At 38.6% G+C, this 12,310-nt stretch overlaps 1 protein-coding gene across 3 annotated transcripts in view; it reads left to right on the forward strand.

The window, feature by feature from the left end:
• SLC12A6 (solute carrier family 12 member 6) overlaps window positions 1-12,310 on the forward strand; it is an 87,552-nt gene that overhangs the window by 71,984 nt on the left and 3,258 nt on the right. For all 3 annotated transcript variants that reach the window (XM_068548629.1, XM_068548636.1, XM_068548644.1), the window contains 12 exons: window positions 856-1,030; window positions 1,330-1,448; window positions 2,688-2,786; window positions 4,832-4,951; window positions 5,968-6,072; window positions 6,478-6,646; window positions 7,976-8,171; window positions 8,751-8,920; window positions 9,660-9,791; window positions 10,698-10,805; window positions 11,006-11,190; window positions 11,594-11,727. In XM_068548629.1, the coding sequence (XP_068404730.1) occupies window positions 856-1,030; window positions 1,330-1,448; window positions 2,688-2,786; window positions 4,832-4,951; window positions 5,968-6,072; window positions 6,478-6,646; window positions 7,976-8,171; window positions 8,751-8,920; window positions 9,660-9,791; window positions 10,698-10,805; window positions 11,006-11,190; window positions 11,594-11,727 (1,712 nt within the window). The remainder of the gene's footprint in view (window positions 1-855; window positions 1,031-1,329; window positions 1,449-2,687; window positions 2,787-4,831; window positions 4,952-5,967; window positions 6,073-6,477; window positions 6,647-7,975; window positions 8,172-8,750; window positions 8,921-9,659; window positions 9,792-10,697; window positions 10,806-11,005; window positions 11,191-11,593; window positions 11,728-12,310) is intronic.

Here is a 12,310-nt window from a genome sequence, read left to right on the forward strand (position 1 = left end):
ATTAAAACTGTAAATAATTAAACAATGAGATGCCATGTTTTACCCATCAAGTTAGCAGTGACTTAAAATTTTAATACTCAGAGCTGGTGTGAAATAGGTATGTGCCATAAGACATGAACCTTCATCTGCTTCCAGTGGGAATAAATCCAGTATACCCTTTCTGGAAAGCACTTTGGTAGTGCTTTGAAATATTTAACGATGTTGATCCCTTTTGTTGCAGTTATTCCCTCTTAGGAGTCTACCATAAGGAAAAAAATTTGAAATGTGAATGTGGATATGTGCGTAACGATGTCAATCACAGTATTTTCTATAGTAGAAAATCAACACTAGAGGAATGGATAATGTAAATTATGATAATGTAAAGAGACGTGTAAAAATGTTTATTCATGAGTTTTTCATGACATAGGAAATTGCTTATAAGTTTAAAAAGAATACAGAAGTATAGGTGCAGTGTGGTCTCATCTATGTTTTTAAAAACATAGTAAACACTAAAATATGCAAGGTATGCTAAATGTTAGCGGTTATGTTATGATTATGGATTTCCTCCCTGATTTTTTTGTATTTTTCTATACTTTTACAGTTTTTCTGCAGAGTAGATATTTTGATAATTTGAGGGGGAAAGCTTTAATTAAAGCTTAGCTTATTTTCTGGCCCTACAGGTTATTTTTTTCTTAATATAGGCTACTAGTGCCTTTTGATCAGATCTACCTACCTTTACATTTATTATTATTCATGTCTAGCTCAATTTTGATTCCCTAAAAATTATAAATAGAAAAAATTGGGGGAACGTCAGTCTAGTTTTTTCGTCTAAAGTTATTTCCAGGTCAAATTTCCTCACTCTGATTTCTCTCCCAGGTTTGGGGATGCTGTGAAAGGTAATCTCGTGGTGGGTACCTTATCTTGGCCGTCCCCGTGGGTGATTGTTATTGGCTCCTTCTTCTCCACGTGTGGGGCTGGACTTCAGAGTCTCACAGGCGCACCGAGGCTGCTACAGGCTATAGCCAAGGATAACATCATACCCTTTCTGAGGGTGAGTGACCCTGTCCTATGCCCTCTTCCTGTCTTCTCAGGTTTTACAAGAAACAGTGTGATCTTCATAGGCTTAGGAATTACTGGATCATATAATATGAAGACGTGGGTTTTTAGCACAAGACCCTCTAAATCTCTAGTATGAGTTTATATGTGAGTGGGGTAAAGGCAATTAAAAGCTACCACAGTTGTAATACTATTATTTTTCAGAGCTATGAAACCATAGCATAGAGGAATCAGGGAGCATTGACTCAAACCCTCCCCACACTCCTGTGTCTGATATTTCCCTTCTATGTACAGGTGTTTGGTCACAGCAAAGCCAATGGGGAACCTACCTGGGCTTTACTTCTAACTGCTGTCATTGCAGAGCTGGGAATCCTTATTGCCTCCCTGGATCTTGTGGCCCCAATTCTTTCCATGTAAGAGCCAGTTATTCTCTTCACTTACTCTTGCTTATGTGATGTATAATACATGTTGATTTCCATCAGGCATGTAACAGTAGTGATAACAGAGGGAACCAAGTATAGGTGTAACTTCACCTAAATAAATATTCCTGAGAATTTTCATGTAAGGCTAACTTCATAAGTTGTCATGGTTTCTTTCTACCTGTATAACTTCAAAAGTTCTTTGCCTTCATTTCTGATTCATTATCAACTGATTGTAGCTTTTACTACTAGTCATTCAACTTACTGACTTATTGATGACTTATTACTACCTACCTGGCACTGGGCAGTATGCTGAGAATAAGCATAAGATGGCTGAGACACAACCTCAGAGAACTGATGGTAGATAAAGAAACCAGTGATCCCTGTCTAGTGTGATGAGTACTGTGGTCAAGTTGAACGCTGAGCACTATATGAGCTCCAAAGTAAGGCCTCTAACTGGACTGAGACTCAGGAAAGGTTTTCTGGAAGAAGTGACACTTGTATCTTGAAGGAGGGCTGGTTATTTGCTAAGCAGTGAAGGGGTGAAAGAGATCCCAGGCAGGGAATGTGTGTGAAGGAACCAAGAGATGAAATAGTGCAGCACGTCTGGAGAAGTGAAAGTTTGGCTTTGATAGAGTGGGAGGTTGCGGGTTGGAGAGGTGCAGAGCGGGGAAGTAGGTAGAGCCAGATCACAAAGGACCAGGAACTTCTACCTGAAAGTAGTGGGTAATCCTTTGAGAACAAAATTATCATGTTTCTGTTTCATAATGATCAATTCAGTATAAAAGAGAGGTTAGAAGGAGGCCAAAATTGAGCTGGGAATGCCAGTTGGAAGCTTATTTCACTAACCCAACAAAGAAGAAATGAGAGCCTCAACTATGCTCATAGAAGTAGAGGTGGAAAGGAGGGGGGAGAAGTTTAGAGATTTGTAAATAGGTAGAATCCGTAGGACTTGATAAGTGAACTTGGAACAAGGTTGAGTAGTGAAGAGGAAACCGGGATTGTCCCAAGAAAAACTGGGTAAAGAGTGGTTGTGTCTTTCACTGAGAGAGAACTTAGGAGGTTGAGCAGGTTTGTGGGGAGGTTAAGTTCCTCCACACCCTAGTCTTAATTAAAGGCTAGTGGCCTAGAACAAAGGCTTAAATATAGCAAATCTCTCTAGTTATCTAAAGTAACCTTTGAAGAATTATTTTACAGTAATAATCATTCCACTTACTTTTTTTATTCTGCCAGGTTTTTTCTCATGTGTTACCTCTTCGTGAACTTGGCATGTGCCTTGCAAACATTACTTCGAACACCCAATTGGAGACCCCGGTTCCGCTACTACCACTGGTGAGTCAGCTTTGTTTTCTTCTTCTTCCCCACATTTGGAGAGAACCCCTCATTGAACTAGAAAACTAGGAGATTCTGAGTTCTCGATACAGTTCTTTCTTGGTCACCCATTTCCTACTGTCTGTTTCAACTTCCAGTGCTCACATGAACTTCCACCATCCTACTGTGGTTTTTTTTTTATATACGGTTTTATAATAACTTATAGTACTCACTTGAGAATAAAGATCAAAACTGTGAAATAAATACTTCCAGGCTGCTGTGTTCTTCAGGTTAAAACAACCTACCCTTTGCATATCTGATTGCCTGTTTCCCTCTTAGATAAGCACTGGGCTTCATTTCTTTCCATTTGTCCTCGTATTTGCATCAGTTTTCATCAGTTTTGATTCTCAGACTCCCTTCCTTAATGTGATTTCATTTAGTAGTTAAGAGCATGAGGGGACTTCCCTGGTGGTCCAGTGGTTAAGACTCCGCTCTCCCAATGCGGGGGGCCCGGCTTCGATCCCTGGTCGGGGAACTAAGATCGATCCCACACGCGTCAACTATTGAGCCCGCGTGCTCTAGAGCCCACGTGCCGCAACTACAGAAGCCTGCGCGCCGCAACGAAGACCCAGCCCAGCCAAAATTAATTAATTGATTAATTTTTTTAAAAAAATTAAAGAAAAAAAGAGTATGAGCTATGGAGTCAGATGACCTGAGTTCAAGTGTCAGCTCTACTATTTCCTAGTTTGTAACTTTCAACAAAGCACTTAACCACATAAAATTTCATTTTATCCATTTGTAAAATGGGACTAATAGTATTATCTATCTCATAGGGTTGTTTTGATATAATGTAAAGTGCTTAGCACAGTGCCTGGTACATAGTAAAGCTCTCAATGAAATGTTGCTACAGCTGCTGCTGTTGTGTTCACGTCTCCTCAGTCCTAAAGGAGCCACCACATTTTTAGCTACCATCCCATTTCTTTCCATTTCTTTTCTGTCACAGCTAGAAGTTCTTTAATATGCCCTGTATGTACCTGTTGCTACATTCCTCTTTGCTGACTTCTTCCTTGATCCCTTTCTAGTTTCACTTACCAGTGGTGGGTAGTGATGTAACCTTTATCTGGCACAAATTTTGATCTGCAACTGATCTTAACACCTCTAATCCTCTTTCTGGCTTTAACTTTAGTTAAAAGTTCATTTTTTTTGAACTTTTTTTTGAACTTTTTTTGTGTTAGTTAAAAGTTCATTTTTTTTGAACTTTTTTTTTTTGAACTTTTTTTGTGTTACAATTTTGCATTTGTTATTTTTTCTCTTTCTCTTTACACTCTATATTTTCATTCATTAGATCCTAATCTTCTCCAGATTAACAACCATTCTATTTGTTCTTTGAAATTTGTCATACAACTAAGTTCATTCTGTACAGAAAACAACTTCAGTAAGCACAGTTGTCTACCTATTTGATCAAAACAAGAATTTCATTATTTTCTTCCAAGTTCCTTATGTAAAGTAAAGAAACTAATGGGAGATTTTTTCCAGTCGGTTCTGCAGTTGTGTTAATAAATGTTCATAAACTTTTTAACCATATTCACATGAAATACTTTTTTTAAAAAGATCAAAGAGTTGTTAATAATTTTGACTACATGTCCCATCTCTGCTTTGACATGTAGGCATTAATTGTCCCCATAACTAACTACAGATGACTTTCATAGCATCCCTATTCATTTATATGTTTTTCCAGCAATGGGAAACATCAGCACTAAGGGTGGTTCAGGGCTCAGTGCAGATCTATTGATTGTTGCCAGTCCATGATAAGACAACTATAAAAACTGAGAAAAAGCATTTAGAAACTTTATAGCAATTTGACATTGTCACAGCATCCAAGCATATAACAGTTTTTCTAGTAATTCATATTTTATTGCATTTTACGGAAGTTCTATCTACAATATATTGGAATTTTAAAAAATAATAATTTCTCACCAGGTTAAGAAGCACCTTTGGCACAGGCTTCTTTTTCAGCTGCTTAGAAAAACATTAAAAAAATTTTTTTGTTGTTTTTAATTTTCTAGGGCCCTCTCTTTCATGGGAATGAGTATCTGTCTGGCTCTGATGTTTATTTCTTCCTGGTATTATGCCATCGTAGCTATGGTAATAGCTGGTATGATCTACAAGTACATCGAGTACCAAGGGTAAGTCTGGATACAACCTTGATCGCTGCTAAAACTATCAAAACTGGCTAGTTTGGTTAGAGCCAGCCTGGTGAAAATTGCATTAGGGATCCAGAAAACTTCATTCATCTGTACCTAAATTTTGTACCCCTAATTCTCTTAGTCACCTTATAGACATAAGCCATTGATCATAAAGGGAACCTGTTGAGAAAGTATGAATGGATCAGTGAAAAGATAACTAAAAGGATGTACTGAAATAGTAATGATAGTATTAAAGTATACTTTGCCGTACAGCAGAAACTAACACAACATTGTAAATCAACTATACTCCAGTAGAAATCAAAAAAATAAAATAAAATAACCAACAAGGACCTACTGTATAGCACAGGGAACTCTGCTCAATACTCATATTTGTATAACTGAATCACTTTGCTGTACACCTGAAACTAACCCAACATTGTTATCAACTATACTCCAGTACAAAATAAAAATTAAAAAAAAACAAAGTATAACACAAATATAAATATTCTTGCTTATCTCTTCAGGCAAGGAATTGTGTCTGAAATGGAAAATAAATTAGTCCTGAGTAACTTTGTAACAACTAAGACTTCACTAACAATGTCCCAAAATTAGGAATAAATAACACTCTGATTTAGAAGATTACATTGAGTTTTGCTTTCTCTGCAATTATTTTTGAAATAATTTAAACTTTGGATCTGTAGTAATTTCCTAATCCAAATTGCTATTTTACATTATGGCTTTTGAATAGTTACATCGCAGGACAAGTTAAGTGACCCTTCCAGCAGCCTTTATTCTGAACTGTTGTGTAGTGCAGTGTGTTGATGAAGGGTAGTGTTGATCTGCTTCCTGTGGGTTCATTATGTTAATAGAGAGCATCATATAAATAATTAATATGAGCTTTAATATTCTACCCTGTGTGTATGTTACTTTTAGATAAAGAAAAAGTAAACTGTTTTTTGAGATTGTACTTGTTATGGTTTAAATCTGTCTCTGCTCTTTTCTCCTCTTTCTCCCAGAGCTGAGAAAGAATGGGGTGATGGTATCCGCGGGCTGTCCCTCAGTGCAGCCCGATTTGCTTTGCTTCGGCTGGAAGAAGGACCTCCACACACTAAAAACTGGAGGTAAAAAAAACAACAGAGCTTAGTGGTGTCTGGCAGAGTTACCACACAGAAAGGTGTGCTTCATTGATTACAGGATGAGGAAATCATGTGGCTCAAGGAATTCATGAAATGGACATGCTTTGACTGATTCTAAATTCTTGATCCTCTATTCCCTTTTATTCATGTGCTATACGATCTAGACTTCTACCATTTTCATTCTTCCTTCAAGACTGATCAATATGAGGTAATACTGGGAAAATTCAGAATAACTGTGCAGCCGCACCTTATCATTTTCTCTAATCTCTTCCTTCTGTCAAAGTATGTGTTTTATACAGATCTCCTGAATTAAAGGGTAGACTTCTCATTCTGTCCCCAGACCCAGAGTGTTTTCTTATCCCACCCCCTTCCCCGCCAACCTCTTTACAGGCCTCAGTTGCTTGTATTGCTGAAACTAGATGAAGACCTACATGTCAAGCATCCTCGCCTCCTCACCTTTGCTTCACAGCTTAAGGCAGGAAAGGGTCTCACCATTGTGGGCTCTGTCATCGTGGGGAACTTCCTGGAGAACTATGGTGAAGCTTTAGCTGCTGAGCAGGTAAGAGTCAAGGCTTATTGACCTAGGGGAATTTAGCTTATGGTTTTGTGCTGTTGAGTCATAAGACCTCGGATTTCTAAATTAATCCCTTTCCTGAGTGATCTAGGAGGTGTGCTTCATAGTGCTGACTTGAATGGTCATATTCTCCCAAATATTAAGATGAACCAGAAGATAATAATTTATTCTTCCCATTTAAAAAGCATTTCTAAACTATAAGATTATCAAGGCTAAGCACTATTTCCAAATAGACTCCAGACATTGACTCAGCCCTGAGAGAAGTCATGTAAATAAATCATCCCTTGAACTATGGTGATGGTTCCTCTCAATCTTGTGACAACAAGGAGCGATGAGCACATTTTCTTCCTCTTTACTAATCTACATGGTACCATGACCAAGATTCCTTTGCTACTTCTGATTAGCTTATGGGATATTAAAGTTCTTCCTGAAGAAGAAAGTAGATTTCACTCTAATATTTATTATAAATGACAGAACTCACCCCAGAGAAATTTCAGTTACATTTCAAAAATTTTACTGGATTTCATTTTGGCATGCTTTGAAACCCTAGAACTAGAAATGCTGAAGAAACATTAGTCCAGAATGATCATAAAAATAAATAAAAAGCACAATATTGGAAATCAAGAGACCCCGATTATCCTAGCTACACCGCTGACTTAATCTGTGCCTTTGGGAAAATCATATCCATTTTCCACACCATTATTCCCTCTACCTTTCCACCAAGAGAGTGAAGTAAGACTAAATGAAATATTATCTCCAAACTGGCTTGAATAAATAATAGTAAAACAAATACAAGTGTCGCAAGTAATCACCATTAAAATATCAAAAGGGATGTGGAAGTAGCAAAAACAAAAAAGAAAACATACCTGAGATAATTCTAAACTGAAACTGAATCGTCATATTGAATTTCTAGTAATATGAGTCAGGGCAAGACTGGGACTAAGGAAGGAAGGAGATTATGTTCACACTCACCCTGGGCAATTAAGAAGGAATATTGAATATTCACTTTGTGACAATCCCTATTATCAATTTGTTTGGTATGTTAGAAAGAAAAGCAGAAGAGAGGAAAAGGTAGAGGAACTATCAGTACATGTAGACAACTACCTACATACGTAGTAAGCAGTTAGCAAGTGAAAAAGGCAAAGGATAATAAAATTTCATTGGGATAAATTAAACTTTTTGAATTGTTCTGTAGAAGATAACGATCTTATGCAGAGTTTGGAAGGGGGAGGGGAATATAATACGGAGAAGGAGTAAGAAGTTAAAAGACCCAGGATGAAGTAATTCAGTGTTGACATTCTGTCTCTCTTTCAGACCATAAAGCATCTAATGGAGGCAGAGAAGGTGAAAGGATTCTCCCAGCTGGTGGTGGCCGCCAAGCTGAGAGAGGGCATTTCCCACCTCATCCAGTCATGTGGGCTTGGGGGCATGAAGCACAACACAGTGGTGATGGGGTGGCCAAATGGCTGGCGCCAGAGTGAAGATGCTCGAGCTTGGAAGACTTTTATTGGTACAAAACATTTCTCATAACTATCCTGAGGGCTCAAATAGAGGATATACCCTAACCCCACCCCCCAGCCTCCTAAAGTAGAGACGATGTCCTTGCTGAAGCATAGTCTCATAAGGGCACCTAAATAACTACTAGTAGTAATAACCTGATTCTATTCACCCCCTCCAGCCTTACATAATGTTCATCAGTTGTTTATCTTGCCAAGTCTTACGTTAGGAATTATCTCTGAAATTGCCATATTTCCATGTGTGATCTCCCACATTGACATTCTCACAGGAATTGGAAGAATTGTTCTTCAGCATCAAAATCTCCCCAATTCACGTATCCCCCACTTAGAAATGTAGTAATCAGAATACACCTAGTAATGTAAATCATAGTTCTCGGTGTAATTCTGTTAGCTATTCAAATTTTTCTTAATGATTTTCGTTACTTGATTTGGTATAGCCTACTGTGTAAATAGGACACCTTGCTCAAAGAACTGTCAACGGGCATTATCCTTTCTTTGCTGACATGGTAGGAAGCAAGGTAAGCCTAAGGATTCATCTCTGCTTATCCTGATTCTCTCTGTTTTCTCCCTAGGCACAGTTCGAGTGACGACTGCTGCCCATCTGGCCCTTCTGGTGGCTAAAAACATCTCCTTCTTTCCCAGCAATGTGGAGCAGTTTTCTGAGGGCAACATTGATGTGTGGTGGATTGTGCATGATGGGGGGATGCTCATGCTCTTACCGTTCCTCCTGAAACAGCACAAGGTATTTTCACACCTTTTAAAAAAAGTCTTTCTCCCTTAACTTCTGTCCTGGTTCACTAGACAGAGAGTCTTCCTTTCATTCTATAGTGTTGGGGCTTAGAAGACTTGGGGATTATTCTTGGCTTTCCATGATTCCAGATTCAACCTTATAAGAAATAGTTTTCTTTGTAGTTGATACCTAACTATCTCCAAGGGAAATTCAGCAAATTAATAGAGCTCCATATGAGCCCTTGGAAAAAAACATTAATAAGTGAATTACAAAAAAGACAAAGACCAAAATACTGGAAACCTAAGAGAGTGTGTGTGTATCTTATACATATATATGCTCATCCTTTGGTAAGACTGAAATTTAAAATAGTAAATATTATAGTCTGCACAGTGTCACCAGTATGCTATCTGAGTAAAGCACCCTCTTAATGTATCACGTGCCATCTTTTCTGTTTTGCCAGTTTTTTTCTTGTTATGAAATAAGAACTCCTTTAAACTATATTTTATGTGTTCCTTTGTCAAGCTTTTGCCCTAACAATAATATAGCAAGTAAGTAAGTAAAATAAATAAATAAATAAATAAATAAATAAATAAATAAATAAATAAATAATAATATGGCAAGTAAGAATCTAGGAACATATACCCTGAAACTGTACAAGAATGTTCTAGGCAAAAGTGCCATTTGTTTTAAGAAATAACTCTTTTTTGCCTTCTTGCATTTAATTTTCCAAGTATATGTGGTACTTTCTCAGGTGTGGCGAAAATGCAGCATACGGATCTTCACAGTAGCCCAACTAGAAGACAACAGTATTCAGATGAAGAAGGACCTGGCCACCTTCCTGTATCACCTTCGCATTGAGGCAGAGGTGGAAGTTGTGGAGATGGTGAGAAAGCTGAGTTTGAGATCAGAGAGACTACCCTGTCATTCTAGAACCTCTTCTGGTTTGGGAATTTCTTCAGCTGCAAATGTGGATTAATTCCTTAGTTCCAGCAAAACTCTCATATGTTGATCTAGATAAGTACAATGCATATGTGATGTGTATTTAGTGGTAGTTTTTTTTTTTTTTTTAAATGAATAGCCCAGTTTGCTTTTTTTTTTTTTTTTTTTAAAGAAATTCACGTTCTTTTATTTATTTATTTATGACTGTGTTGAGTCTTCGTTTCTGTGCGAGGGCTTTCTCTAGTTGCGGCAAGTGGGGACCACTCTTCATCGTGGTGCGCGGGCCTCTCACCATCGCGGCCTCTCTTGTTGCGGAGCACAGGCTCCAGACGCGCAGGCTCAGTAATTGTGGCTCACGAGCCCAGTTGCTCCGTGGCATGTGGGATCTTCCCAGACCAGGGCTCGAACCCGTGTCCCCTGCATTGGCAGGCAGATTCTCAACCACTGGGCCACCAGGGGAGCCCTTAGTGGTAGTTTTTAATTTTTGCTTTCCTGTTTGTTTGTTCCATAGCCCTTCTATTTCTGCCAGATTCTTATCTGCTTAATATAGTTTTATTAGGTTTCAGTTCATATATTCATGTTAAAATCACACATAGCTTTTTTTAAAAAATAACTTGTAAGTATTAAAAAAAAAAATAAGAAGACTGGGGTTTTCCTTTTGTGTTTCAAGGAAACACATATGTCATGGTTAGATTGTGGAAAAGACTCAGGGCTCTGGATTTGATCTACAATCCACAATATTATTATATATTGTGATACTTTCTCTGGTTTAATTTAGTGAGTGGAAATGAAAATATATGGTTCTTTCTCCTTTGTGCTTCTTGCCTACTCTGTGTGATATCTACGGCAGCATGACAGTGACATATCAGCTTATACTTACGAGCGCACCCTGATGATGGAGCAAAGGTCCCAGATGCTCCGGCACATGCGACTGTCCAAAACAGAGCGGGACAGAGAGGTGAGATTTTGCTGCACTGACCTAATCCTGGCCCTGTGAAGTCTATCACTGAAGGGGATGATAGTATTGTTCTCAGCATGACAGATTCTTTCCTGATTGCTTTATTGGTTATTCCACTATAACCACATTTCAAAATAATTAAAGATGAAGCATGAGAGAAAATTGGGTATAGAGTCATAGCTATGTTGGGCCTTCCTCAGGCACAGCTGGTGAAAGATCGGAATTCAATGCTACGATTGACCAGCATTGGCTCTGATGAGGATGAAGAGACAGAGACCTATCAGGAGAAGGTGCACATGACCTGGACGAAAGACAAGTACATGGCATCCCGGGGGCAAAAGGCCAAGTCAATGGAAGGATTCCAGGACCTACTTAACATGCGTCCGTAAGTTTTCCTACTCACAAGCTTATCACTTAATATAGTATCCTAGTTAGTGCCACAGATGTGGCACTGCCTGAATACACAGGACAGAATCTAGTCCTCTTTTCACCCCAAATCCAGCCATCTTTCTGTTGTTTGCCTATGCATATCAGCTACCAATTAACACTGTACACAAGCTAACCATCTTTCTTCCTGTCCATACTGTGTTCCTGGTATAAAACAAGCAAATGTAGAATGAGAAAACCATGATATCAATATTATAAGGCAATCAATCATTTGTTCATTACATCAATCATAGTTAAAGCAAAAAATCTCTAAAATCTAAAGTTTTATAAAGTTGACGATATGCCTAGTTTTCTCTTTGCCTTAACCCACCTGTTTCTTCCCCACCACGCTCCCCTTCCAGGGACCAGTCCAATGTGAGGCGGATGCATACAGCAGTGAAGCTCAATGAGGTTATAGTTAACAAGTCCCATGAAGCAAAGCTGGTTTTGTTGAATATGCCAGGGCCACCCCGAAACCCTGAGGGTGATGAAAACTGTATCCTTTTCCGAGAGCAAAACTTCCAGTAGGGAAAATCTTAGCCTGTGTTTTAGATGGGACACTAAGTAACTGTAAAAGTCATTGTCTATGACTTCCTCTCTTGAGGAGGGAAGACTGTTAAAAGTCTCAGGCAAGGATCCTTACTTAGTGATACCACTCTACTTCAGGGGAGTTGGGTATAACATGTTCTCTCTGAACCCTAAAGAGACTTCTTAGGTGGCATATTTGCAACATGACTTTTAACATTCAGTGTATAGAACCCTTTCTGACAGTCCTAGAGATGGAACACCCACAGCCCTTCTCCTTTCCAGGCTCTGCCCAGTTCGCAAAGCCTATCTCTTTTGGATGGAGTCAGGGGAGAGGCAGTTGAAGTGTAATCTCCTCTGAGGGGGAAAGATAAGGTTCTTCTTCATACCCTAATTCCAGGATTGTTTTTATGGGACCCCTTCAGCACTGCAATGGCACAGACTGGTCCATTCCCACCAGTACCATTAAGGAAAAGAGGTTAAAAGAAAACAAAGAGTAAATCAACTATATTTGAAGAAAAAAAGAAAAAGAAAGAAGAACTGGCAGAAAAAAT

Source organism: Eschrichtius robustus, chromosome 1 (genome assembly GCF_028021215.1).
Source record: "Eschrichtius robustus isolate mEscRob2 chromosome 1, mEscRob2.pri, whole genome shotgun sequence".
In the NCBI taxonomy this organism is placed as follows: domain Eukaryota; kingdom Metazoa; phylum Chordata; class Mammalia; order Artiodactyla; family Eschrichtiidae; genus Eschrichtius; species Eschrichtius robustus.